Here is a 12,050-nt window from a genome sequence, read left to right on the forward strand (position 1 = left end):
ATTTATAAAGACGGGTACCGGTTCATTGACCTTTGTGCGATATTTGATACAGACTAAAAGAATAAGAGTAGAAACAAACAATACTTTAATCATAATCATAAAGAGAATATGCCGACAGTGAATGTTATTACCGGTTGTTAAATATCATTAACAACCCAACAATTTTAATATCATTCTGGAATTGTCTTTACGTACTGGTACATAATCAAACATTGGGTGACACACACACCCGCCCTGTCTTATAGCATATGAGAAAAATGTGCCCCTTAACCGGTATAACCACAATAGTTTAAACTGCCAATCAACGTCATAATAACAAGTAGAAACGTCTTCACTTAAATTCAAATGACACGTTGACGTTTTACCTTGTCACATCGCCGTAGGAAACACGACATCAAGAAGAAAAGTGAAATAATTGTTTATTAGCTGTTCTTTGGACGCGTATTCACGATACGTAACAACTAACATACGAACATGGAGTTGTGAAATAAGTAACTTATTTTACAAATACCTGAATTCCAACATTATTTAGCTAGTTAGCAATTATTAAACAATTAGTGCCTTTATGTTTAGGCCACCTGCTTAAGTAAAAATACTTAGCGTCCTCTCAATCTGGGATTTTAATACCTGATTACGTTTACGTCTACATGACGAATACAATCCAACGACGACGCGAGGGATAACGTTTACTGTAAATTTGTAGAAAAAGTAACGTTCGTTCGGGAACCAGAATGAACTGAAAGGGATCGAAATGTCGTCATCGATAGATGGGGCTATACACACATTTCTCAAGAACAGAAAAAAAACATGGTACATTGAGATTAAAAATTTAGAATCATCGCAGATTATTGTGTTTATTTATCCCGATGTTGGCTGTCATACTGCTTCAGAATGGATCGTAGAGTTAAAAGAAGAATATGGGAATCTAAACGAGCAGCCAGACCTGGTATTTATTTCCTATTTTGTAACTAAATGTTGTTTAAAAGATTCTAGGCCTAGCCTCGATTGAAACCTCTCACGAAGCCCATTCTGTGCCACACTGTACTAACTACAGTCATGTTGCTTTCTTGGGCGAACAGGGCAAGTCTTCGAAAACATCCTTCATGACCAGTAATTGGTGAACAAAACGTTTTTTAAGGAAGGCAGGCTAGAAGGTCTAAGTTGTTGAAAATATTGGTTACTACATTTCTAAATCGTGACATTTAATGTTAGAATAGGCCTATTTAAATTTATAAAATTAAAAATGTATACATTTATATTTTGTTTTATGGAAGAACCTTCTGTACTCTAAAGAAGAACTAGGCCTATGTTATGTTATTAAGACATGGAATGACTACAGACCTAGTACAGTATATGAGTGACACAATACTTGTTGACATATTTGCATAGATCTCGCCGTCGAGTGGCAGCTACTTTTGTCTGAAATGTAGGCCTAGCTTTAAAATATTTATTTTTTGTAGCACAGCCTCCTACTGTTAACAAACGTCAAAACATGGAGGTATAAAAACCTATCTTTTTTATCCTACTAGAACTGAGAGATAGTTACGACTGGGAGCGACATAACTACTACGAATATTTTGATTGCGGATTGGAATCATTTGAAGACAATGCTACACGTGTTGACGCCAGGTGCACCTCCGAGGATGAGTTCATTGAGAAGTTTGAGAAGACGATGAAACCATGCGTGATAGTGCATGCTCAGGACGACTGGCAGGCTGAGAAAAAATGGACACTCGAGGTACAGTGACCAATAGATATAGGCCACTGAATAGAATATAGGCGAACACAATCTAACTACGATGTTTCGCAAATTTTTAATTTGTTCTTGTTTTGCGAAACATACACACTTTGTATTTCATACTTTTCGATCAACAAAAAAGAAAATTTACTCGTATTATATTAAGATCCAAATGAATTAAGAGCCAACAATATCGGCATGGGTTCGAGGCTGACTTGCTCCTAGTTATGGTGGTGGAATAAGTCTTCTAAGATAAGGATTATAAACCGTAGGTCCGGTGTACACAGTTTGTCTGTGTACATTTTAAAAGAATCCCGTTCATTATTCAAGACGAGTAGGGGTGTACACCGGTAAACTGGTTCACAAAATAGCCCCTGTATTGGGGGATTACCACCTATCTGATAGGACAGTGATTACTATTATTATTATTACTATTGATAATCAATGTGTCTAAATACATAAAATAAGATAGAAAATCACTTATATGATAATTGTTGTACATTTTCAGCGTTTAGTGAAGAAGTATCGAAACCAACGTTTTAAATGTGGTGAAGACAATGATGGCTACTCTGTGAAGATGAAAATGAAATATTATGTTGACTACATGCATATTACAAGAGATGATAGTCCACTGTATATATTTGACAGTGGCTTTGGTGATGTAAGTTCAGTGTTTGAATATAATAGGGACCTTTTTGTAACATGGCCTATGACCTAGGAACTAGTTCATTCATTGTATTCATACTGAGACATTAGGACGTGCTTCCACAGTCAATTCGTTGACACGGTTTTGGTGAAGTCTAGGTTCAAGTGAGGCAGTCTAACAACAGGACGCTGAGCTCGCCTTGCCAAGATAGGAACTTGTAACAGTCCTTTGCCTTATGTCTGGCTGTAACAAATACCAACAATACTGTACTATGTACATATTCTCTATGGCGCCTGGTGTCTGTTAATGGGCGTGAAATCAATCATGTCGCAGCCACAGATATACCCTTTGATATCCAGAGCTCAGCATCCTGTTGATACAAAATCAAAAGCTTTCTATTATAAAGTACTGTACCATGTTACATGTCCAGAATTGAAGTCCAGGCCCCCAAGTCTTCAACCTATGCCCCTTAAATGCTTGTCAAAAAATCCCTTACTACAATTCTATACTGCTAATACAAGCAAGTATCGGTGAAAATAAAGTCATTTTCTACATCTACAATTTAAATGAGTAATTTCTATTTATTTACCTAAATTTCAGCATCCAAAGAAGAAAAAACTAATGGAAGACTATGAGGTACCCAAATATTTTCGTGATGATTTATTCAAGTTTGTTGGAGAAGAAAAGAGGCCTCCGTATCGGTGGTTTGTTATGGGCCCAGCCCGCTCCGGTACTGGCATTCATATTGACCCACTTGGTACCAGTGCCTGGAATGCACTTGTTAAAGGCCATAAACGGTAAGACACTTGCAATTAATCGTAGTGGACCTGTAGCTTGGTGGTTAACATGCTTGCCTTTCAATCCCAAGGTCCGGGGTTCAATCCTGACCTAGAGTAGTGCCATGGTTGTAACTCCACTCCCATAAGACTTAGTTTATAAGCATGATAAATAGTTTATTCATCCTGTAATTGGCGAGTTCCTCGCTGTTGGATGCGTATAAAATAACAAAAACAAATATTTCATTTAAAAATTATTTTTAATTTATTTCTTACATTTTTTCCAAATAAATATATTGGGAATTTACGAATGCCCACCTGTTATTCTAATCTAATGTTGCATTAATTTGTTTTTTCCAGGTGGTGCATGTTTCCAACGCACACACCAAAAGATAAACTCAAAGTTAAACCAGAAGAGGGTGGCAAACAAATTGACGAAGCAATTACATGGTTCAATGTAATATACCCAAGAACAAAACTATCATCATGGCCACAAGATTGCCAACCAGTAAGATCCATAAATATTCTTTATTTTACATGAAACTGTTGAGGAAATGAAATTTAAAACTAAGACTGGATGTCTCAGCAGAAAAATAACCTGTTATTAACTGGCGTGTGAATAATTTAACCCAAATATTCGGTAGCAGAAACAGGACAAATTTGTAATAACCGTTTAAATGGCAGCCTGAAAATAATGGTTAAAACACCCAACTTATTCAGTGTTAGAATGCCACTAAACTGGTTATTGCTGTGCAACTTTTAACTAAGCTGCAACACAAAATAACAGTTTTTTACCTTGAGTCAACTACACTGCAATAACGATTGATTTGACTGCCAGAGCCCATTGCATTTTGGGTACTGCTAATGACTTCCGTCGACGACCACCTACAGTTATTTAGGTACAACAATTTAGCAGACATGCAGTCAATTTAAAATTATACTTTAAATCTACTGTATTTTGAAATAAGCGGTTTATTCGGCAAAAACATAGCCTAACTCTCATTTCTTTCTGCATTGATAGCTTGAGATCCTGCAGTCTCCAGGAGAGACTGTCTTTGTACCTGGCGGATGGTGGCATGTAGTCATAAACTTAGACGACACCATAGCCATAACACAGAATTTTGCCAGCACAACAAATTTTCCCATCGTGTGGCACAAGACAGTGCGAGGGAGACCAAAGCTATCGAAAAAGTGGATAACAGTGCTAAAGGTGAGGCGCACAGTAATATGCATGATGTTTGTAACGAATACTATTTCTATGAATATTGGAGGATCTCCATTCATAGTTTTAAAAACAGAATTCATGACAGTTGTAATAGTCTGATTAAAACCATAGTTAACGTACTTTCACAATCCAACATACAAATTGATATTGTAGGATATTGTAGGTTTGTTTTGTGGAAGTTGCTATTGTTAATTTCCTGGTGACATTTTGCCTCTTTTGTTTTGTATGTTTCCTATAAATAAATAAAGGAAATGCATTAATGAATATCTATACTTGGATATTAAAAATAAGGAATTTTATAGGTAAAGAATTATAATTAATAAAAGTGGATTTGGAAGTTTTTTAGTTGTTAGTTATTTAACATGTTTGTGTTTCCTAGAGAGAATGTCCACACTTAGCAGAGATGGCCGACCTTGTCGACGTTAGTAAGCCAATAAACATCCAATCAGATAGCTCAAGTGGATCGTCATCTTCAAGCAGTTCATGCTCAGAAAGTGCAGATGATGAGAAAGGAGAAAAGGAACATGATAGAAGAACAAAAAGGTAAGAATGGAATGATAAACTAGAGTGAGTGGCCGAGGTGGTTAAGACAGTGGAAACGTAATTACGTAGCCATAATATCGGCAAGGGTTCGAGGCTCACTCGCTCCATGGTTCTAGTGGTAGAACAAGTCTTCTCAGATAAGGACTATAAAACATAGGTCCAGTGTACACATCTAGCTCATGTGCACTTTAAAGAACCTAGTACATCTTTCAAGACGAGTATGGGGTTACCTGGTGTACTAGTACACACACAGCCACTGGGCCCTCTGGACTGAAGCGGTTACCCAGTATAAATAAATAACAAATTAAAACAAAAAACATGGCTGTGAAACTCTTCTCCATTTATTGATTTGTTCAGTGTTTTCTGGTGGTTGAAGTAAATTGTATGATTTTTTCTTGAAGGAGAAAGACATCAATGATGCACAACAATGATTCTGAAGAGGAAGACCATCGGAATGCCTTTGAAAACGAAAGAGATGAAGTGTGCCATCAAAGATGACAGCGGTTAGAAGATTCCTCTTTCCCGAGTGAACAACTCGTGTAAATCTCAAATCCATCCCAACTAACACTGAATTAGCATACAATGCTTACCAAATCAGTTCTTAAGGTGCAAAGAACAATATTAATATTTGTCTGAAAAGCATTAGTAGTTTTATTAGCAGCTTGAGCATTCTTAAACAAATGTAAAACTTTATAATGCTGTGATTACTAGTAGTGTTAGCTTCAGTAGATTGCTATCTAGCCTTAAGTCTACACAAATATGGTAGTGATGTGCCCAAATATGGTAATACTGTAATATGACATCATTTCCATATATTGGCACATCACATTTGTTTGGCACACAAACTTTGATAGTGTAGACAGAGCTTAACAACAGAAAACCTGCATAAATCAAATAGTGATGTATCAAGAATTACACATTATTGATGTTGATACAAGATTTTTTAGTAAACTTGCGTTAAAACTGTTCAGGGTTTACTGTACTAGGTTTATGGTTGAGTAAGTCAATTGTTGATGCTTTGACCAATGAAATGCATGCATCTAATATATGCATCATATTAGTCAGGTGGATTATGGTAAAGACCTTGTGCCTGGCTGCCTGATACTAGTACAACATGTCTTTAGTGAAACTTTGTTTTATCTTGCTTGTTTACCAGTGGCTTAAAGAGCGATTATTAAAAACTCTCCAAGTGTTTGTATTTTTATCGTACGGTAGTGTGAATATTTATTGATTTACAGCCAGTATTTAAGTTCGGTTCATTGTTTTGCTTTTTTAACTATTATTCCGAGGTTGCAAATATTTTATACTACTTAACTTTATAAGGGAGTTTAACTCCGTCTTTACTATTGTTGGCTTTAAAGCCTGGTCTACACTATCAAATTTTTGTGACAAAAAAAAGTGATGTGCCTATATATGGATATGATGATGTCATATCACTACCATATTTGGGCACATCACACTTTTTTTGTCAAACTAGTGTGAGTGTAGACAGAGCTTAAGAGTGCTGTACTAATTGGGATAAAAGCCCTTTCTCCAAATTTTGAATAATCTGTGTAAACCATGGAAGCCTAAATCAAAACATTGTCAGTTTTTGCACATAATTAAGTTAATACTAATATCATAATACATTGATTTAAAGTTTGAATTTTATTGAGTCAAGTTTTACAGCTAATGAAGAATTGTCAATAGAACTCATATTTATTGTTTTTTGTCTATAGTTTTGTCTTTTCTGTATAAAAATTTAATGATAAAGAAATTGTATAAATAAAATACTTAGTCCTTTAGTCTGAAATGTAAAAAATGTGTGCTGATGACTACATCAATATTTTAAGGTGCATACATACATTGCTGATACATTCATATTATAGTTATAGAAACAAAGATAATTTTCTCATATTTGTTGTATTTTATTGTTGGTTGTGTATAATTTACAAAGATGCTTAAACAACTTTATAACTACCTCTACTCTAAGCTTTTTCAGAGTATAATCCAGCCCGCTTACATAGATACAATACTGGTGCTAAATCCAGGCCTCATATGGGTACTAGTGCTACATCCATCCCCTCACATAGATACAATACTGGTGCCAAACCCAGGCCTCACATGAGTAGAATATTGGTGCCTAATCCAGGCCGCGCAAGGATACAATACTGGTGCCAAACCCAGGCCTCGCATGGGTACAGCAGTGTTACATTATTTAGCCCCTTTTCACACTGTGTTGTTTACATTTAATATTATTTCTTTGATGCCTTCTTCTTCATCATCTGCATTCGTTTATAATACGGATCAACACTTGAAGTTTTCAAAGCCTGCTTTTGACCTGAAGTTGTTTTACTTGAGTTTGATGATTTCGAAGCTCCATCGTTCACGCCTTTACTTATCTGGCCCGACGTCGACGTTTTAGTTGATGATATTGCTGCTGTCATACTGTTTGACCTTTCCCTGTTCGATGGACGACCTCCGGAGATGCCAGGTTGACTAGTTCGGTTACTGTTTCCGCTGCGTCCTGTTAGATTGGCTGCATAACTTGCAAGTCCTGTAAACGGCTGGTTCGGTGCTGTACCACTCGGTGACGAGACCTGCAGAAAAAAAGATTTTTTTTTTCTTCAATAACGTAAATATTTATTTTCTAAAACATGTCTGTTTATGTCTACAACTCTCTGGCCTCATTCGCATTGTAGCCATTATATTTAAGACAAATAATACCCATACCTTTGAATCGCTTCTTTTGAAAATGTTGGCAGGTTCTTCTGATTTTATTTCTCGTTTGATCGTGATGGTAGATTCTTTAGTTGAACTGGAACTTGTAACAGTTTTAATATTTGATTTCTTTGAAACCTTTGTAGAAACAAAAATAAAAAGTCAAAAGGTTTCAATCACATGCAATTCCAAGACATTAGGATGGGGAAAATAGTAACACTACTGCATTGTCTAACGGTCTGTCTACACTATCAAACAAATGGACATGGTGATGTCATTTCACTACCATATGTGGGAATATCACTACCATATTTGGGCACATCACATTTTGTTTTGTAAAACTAGTTTGATAGTGTAGACAGAGCTTTATAATGGGGTTTAGTTCAGTTAACCATTGTATTTAAGACAAACAATACCCGTACTTTTGAATCGCTTCTTTTGAAAATGTTGGCAGGTTCTTCGGATTTTATCTCCCTTTTGATTGTGATGTTAGATTCTTTAGTTGAACTTGAACTTGCAGCGGTTTTAATACTTGATTTCTTTGCAACCTTGGCAGAAGCAAAAATGGAAAATATGTTTATACAGCATATATAAAAATATCTCTTCTGAGATCTGCGTCGTGAATAAATACTGAAAGATGAGGTAGTATCAATTTGATCTCTGGTGCGTATGCGTACAATTGAGGGACTAGTGCTGTTCCGCCATACAACACCGAGAGTGTTAAAGAGGATCTATCCAATCGGATTTGAACAATACCATGAAAGCCCCAGTGGTCTAATGATTAGGACATCTGCATATCAATTAGAAGGTTCCGGGTGCGAATCTCGGTTGGAGCGACTTTTTCTCATTCTTACAGAATGATTACTAAAAACAAAAGCATAGTGAAAAAATATACAATGCTTACCATTTTCTTTAAACTCTTTGAACATTTACTACAGTACCAGACGACTCGCGGATCATTTATCTCTGAATCACTTACAAAAGGTTTGTGGCATTTCTGAAATAAGACATTAAATGTTATCAGTATAAAGGTTCATTAGTACTAAAAGTAAAATATTGTAAAAAAATGTGGCAGTAGTGTTAATAATACCCTTTTCACACTGCATATTTTGATCTCCAGATTTGGTTTCATACACACATTAGTGAACTAATCTCTGGAGAGAATATCGGTTGGTCTGTAAATAATTATTATGCAAATACAGTACTGTGATTGGTCAGTAAAATACCAGAGTAAAGTTAAGTGTGTGTTTTTTTTTCAAGATTTCACAGAGGACCCCACAAAATTGTCCTCACACTGTAAACCTCGTTATAAGTTTTTGCAAATGTGAAAAGGGTATATAAGAATCAATGATATTATTTTTGGGCGATTGAGCAAAAATATTTGTGAACTTTTTCCACTGAATATCGACAACATACCTGATGATAAAGAGAATGACATTCTTGGCATTCCACTAACTGGTTGCCCTTTGACACGTTCATTTGTTTACAAACACCGCATGACAATCCCAACTCTAAAGCAAAGTCACCAACGTCAGTGCTACCAGATAGTTCCTTGGATTCTTCCATGTTGGCATCCTCCATTTCCTGATCTTCTTCCACGTCTTCATTGCGATCATTCTCTTCTTCCACGGTTTCATCCTCGGCATCCTCTTCATCATCGTCATCATCTTCTATGACCGGTTTTCTAGGTCGGTCAATTTGTAGTTTGGCTTTCTTCTTTTCAGGTGCCTCGAAGATGTCCGATATGTCCTTTTTTATCTAAAAAATAAAATGTTGACAATATAAAATTTTAATCGCAGTGGTGCAGTGTGCTAACATTTGACTAATGATTGTGTGATCGTGGGTTCGAATTGCTTTTGTCTCCTTAGGCAAGATACTTTACTTACGTTTGCCTCTGTCCGCCCAGTTGTACAAATGGGTACCTGGTAAGGTCAAGACACAAATTTGCGCTGATTACTAGCTGCATTATGGTTATATGTTTCCATATGTGTTTGATCCAAAATGACCAGGGTAATAATATGTACAGCACTTACAGATTTCAAAACATTAGGCGCTTTTTAATCCAGGATATTATTATTATTAATCACAAGCACCTTTAGCTAAATCTAAATTTCATTTCAAATTAAACCACTAACCACACTCCAAAATTAGACTTTACTGAGAGTGACCTAAACACATAACACTAACAGCTGTTTCATACCTTTTCATTTGACCTTTTTTCTGCCTCTCGCTTTGAAGAATCTGACTTCTTAAACACTTTTTTCTCCTCTATTTCAATCTTTACTACTGGATCTGACACCTAGTGAAATACATACAAAAATAAAATATTCTTGTTAATGAAATTAAAAAAGATTATTCAATTATTCAAAACAATTTTTCATGTTATTGATGGGGTAAAGGCATATTTGTTTTATTTCATTTTCATTTCATAACATTTATTTAAGGAAAAATACAGTGCATATAAGTTAACATAATGATAATAGGTCAAAGAATGAAGGCTGATGCCTGGAAAGATGAAGACAAACATCTTGAGGTGGGCAAGCATTATATTTTATAGTGCACTCTCTAAAAAATAGTGCAATAATAATTTGTTTTTATTTTTTGCTTTTATTGTATCTTTGTAAACATAAACGAATAAGTCTGTAAAACATAAACGAATAAGTCTGAAAAACATAAACGAATAAGTCTGAAAAACAGAAACGAATAAGTCTGAAAAACATAAACGAATAAAGTCTGGAAAACATAAACGAATAAGTCTGAAAAACATAAACGAATAAGTCTGAAAAACATAAACGAATAAGTCTGAAAACATAAACGAATAAGTCTGAAAAACATAAACAAATAATTCTGAAAAACATAAACGAATAAGTCTGAAAAACAGAAACGAATAAGTCTGAAAAACATAAACGAATAAAGTCTGGAAAACATAAACGAATAAGTCTGAAAAACATAAACGAATAAGTCTGAAAAACATAAACGAATAAGTCTGAAAACATAAACGAATAAGTCTGAAAAACATAAACAAATAATTCTGAAAAACATAAACATAAATATTTTACCTTTGGAACTTCAGATTTCCGTGGTGAATTACCAGCAATGACATCATCAAGAAGTGCTTTTAAGTGATAAACTGAGTCTTTGTTACTTGATCGAAGGTAACCCAATGCTTTTAAAAAAAGTGGGTCTAACTCAAATGTTGCCATGGCTACTACAATATACAAAAACAAATTCTGTAAATATGTGAATGTGAAAGAAAACGTTGTAGTAGACCAGGAACTGAAAGCGACTAAACAACTCAAATGAATTAGTTGCGCAAGAGCATGGAACTGATTGTTTTACCGATATCGGGAGTGCAGCGCAACATGGTTCAGAGTTGAAGGAGGAACCAGTGTGTGCGAGCACTTTATGACAACATAAATGACCGCAACTGGTCAGTTGCTTATTATAGGCATAGGGGCCTAGGCTATAGGCCTAGTCATAAATAAAAAAAGATAATTCTAAATTTCCAGTGCGTGTTCTTTTTTAAGTAGAACATGTTTCAACTCAACTTTTTAAACACATTTAAGAATAATAACTGCTTATGTTGACAGTTAAATCTTATTTTTATGCCTGGCCCAGGGCAGGGCTATGTAAATAGTAGTAATAAGTAGTATTACTACTAGGTAGGCCTATATAGGCCTATCCATTCTGAACCGTTTGCCTCTTGTGTGGTGGTAGGCCGAGCGAGGCCTAACCTAATATAATAAGGCCGCCTCCTTCCTAGGCCTACCTAGTAGTAGTAGCTAACTAGGCTAGGGCTAGGCCCTAGTCCTTCTCCAAAAAAAAATTAATATCAATATGGCAATATTACCTGTTACTACTAACCGTATAATAATATAACATGAATTTAAAACAAAAACAGACACTCGGTTTCTTTTTGTTGTTCTCTTTCATCCATCAGTAAAGCGCCACCAATAATTGACCACCACAAAATGTATGATAGTGGTGTCGCGGCAATTTAAAATAACCCACACGGGACAGCGACGAGAAAGGATCGGAGTGAAAAGGGCCAGGGACGACCGACCGGATATAAACGCCGGAAGTACTGAAGGTTTACCGGAAGTATAATTTTTAATGGCCATTATTTATAAATAATTACCTACCCAGGCACCAGAAGGGGTCCAACCAGAAGTATCAAAATATTATATTTATAAGTAATGAAATACTGTGTTTCATTATTTATACATATTATAAACCCCGGAAATATTGTTGAAGGGTAAAGGAAGTATTAATGTTGGTAATTATCTTAAATAATTACTTATTTCGGAAATATTAACATTATTTATAAATAATGAAAATAGTTTCATTTTTTATTTTATATAGACGCCGGAAGTATTGTTGAAGGTTACTGGAAGTATAATTTGTCGAAAAAGTCATTATTTA

General features: G+C 35.3%; 2 protein-coding genes across 3 annotated transcripts; one reads left to right on the forward strand and one right to left on the reverse strand.

Annotated features, from left to right (window-relative positions):
• The first annotated feature begins 798 nt into the window (after window positions 1-798).
• Window positions 799-6,814, forward strand: LOC140054287 (bifunctional arginine demethylase and lysyl-hydroxylase JMJD6-like). The gene is made up of 8 exons (XM_072099220.1): window positions 799-946; window positions 1,530-1,738; window positions 2,247-2,399; window positions 2,985-3,181; window positions 3,521-3,668; window positions 4,182-4,370; window positions 4,765-4,928; window positions 5,330-6,814. Exons 1-8 carry the CDS (start codon window positions 892-894, stop codon window positions 5,424-5,426), a joined length of 1,212 nt encoding a protein of 403 aa, XP_071955321.1. The 5' UTR covers window positions 799-891; the 3' UTR covers window positions 5,427-6,814.
• Window positions 6,815-6,817: 3 nt separating this feature from the next.
• On the reverse strand, window positions 6,818-11,596 carry LOC140054286 (uncharacterized). Of its 2 annotated transcripts, none has more exons than XM_072099219.1 (8): window positions 11,493-11,591; window positions 10,688-10,836; window positions 9,829-9,927; window positions 9,045-9,386; window positions 8,533-8,625; window positions 8,051-8,176; window positions 7,641-7,766; window positions 6,818-7,507 (listed from the first exon to the last, which is right to left on the reverse strand). In XM_072099219.1, exons 2-8 carry the CDS (start codon window positions 10,829-10,831, stop codon window positions 7,163-7,165), a joined length of 1,275 nt encoding a protein of 424 aa, XP_071955320.1. In that variant the 5' UTR covers window positions 10,832-10,836; window positions 11,493-11,591; the 3' UTR covers window positions 6,818-7,162. The 2 variants fall into 2 exon arrangements, with proteins under 2 accessions (XP_071955320.1, XP_071955319.1); XM_072099218.1 differs by having other exon boundaries at window positions 6,820-7,507; window positions 11,479-11,596.
• Between the last annotated feature and the right edge of the window lie 454 nt (window positions 11,597-12,050).

This window comes from Antedon mediterranea, chromosome 7, assembly GCF_964355755.1.
Source record: "Antedon mediterranea chromosome 7, ecAntMedi1.1, whole genome shotgun sequence".
Taxonomy (NCBI): domain Eukaryota; kingdom Metazoa; phylum Echinodermata; class Crinoidea; order Comatulida; family Antedonidae; genus Antedon; species Antedon mediterranea.

Excerpts from the sequence above, each read along its gene's own strand:
- LOC140054286 (XM_072099219.1), bottom strand. The coding sequence starts at position 10,831 with ATGGCAACATTTGAGTTAGACCCACTTTTTTTAAAAGCATTGGGTTAC. Across the intron at positions 8,177-8,532 it reads CAAAGAGTTTAAAGAAAATG|GTTGCAAAGAAATCAAGTAT; the intron begins GTAAGCATTGTA and ends GCTTCTGCCAAG. Across the intron at positions 7,508-7,640 it reads TCAAAAGAAGCGATTCAAAG|GTCTCGTCACCGAGTGGTAC; the intron begins GTATGGGTATTA and ends TTTTTTCTGCAG.
- LOC140054287 (XM_072099220.1), top strand. The coding sequence starts at position 892 with ATGGATCGTAGAGTTAAAAGAAGAATATGGGAATCTAAACGAGCAGCC. Across the intron at positions 3,669-4,181 it reads GGCCACAAGATTGCCAACCA|CTTGAGATCCTGCAGTCTCC; the intron begins GTAAGATCCATA and ends CTGCATTGATAG. Across the intron at positions 4,371-4,764 it reads AGTGGATAACAGTGCTAAAG|AGAGAATGTCCACACTTAGC; the intron begins GTGAGGCGCACA and ends TGTGTTTCCTAG.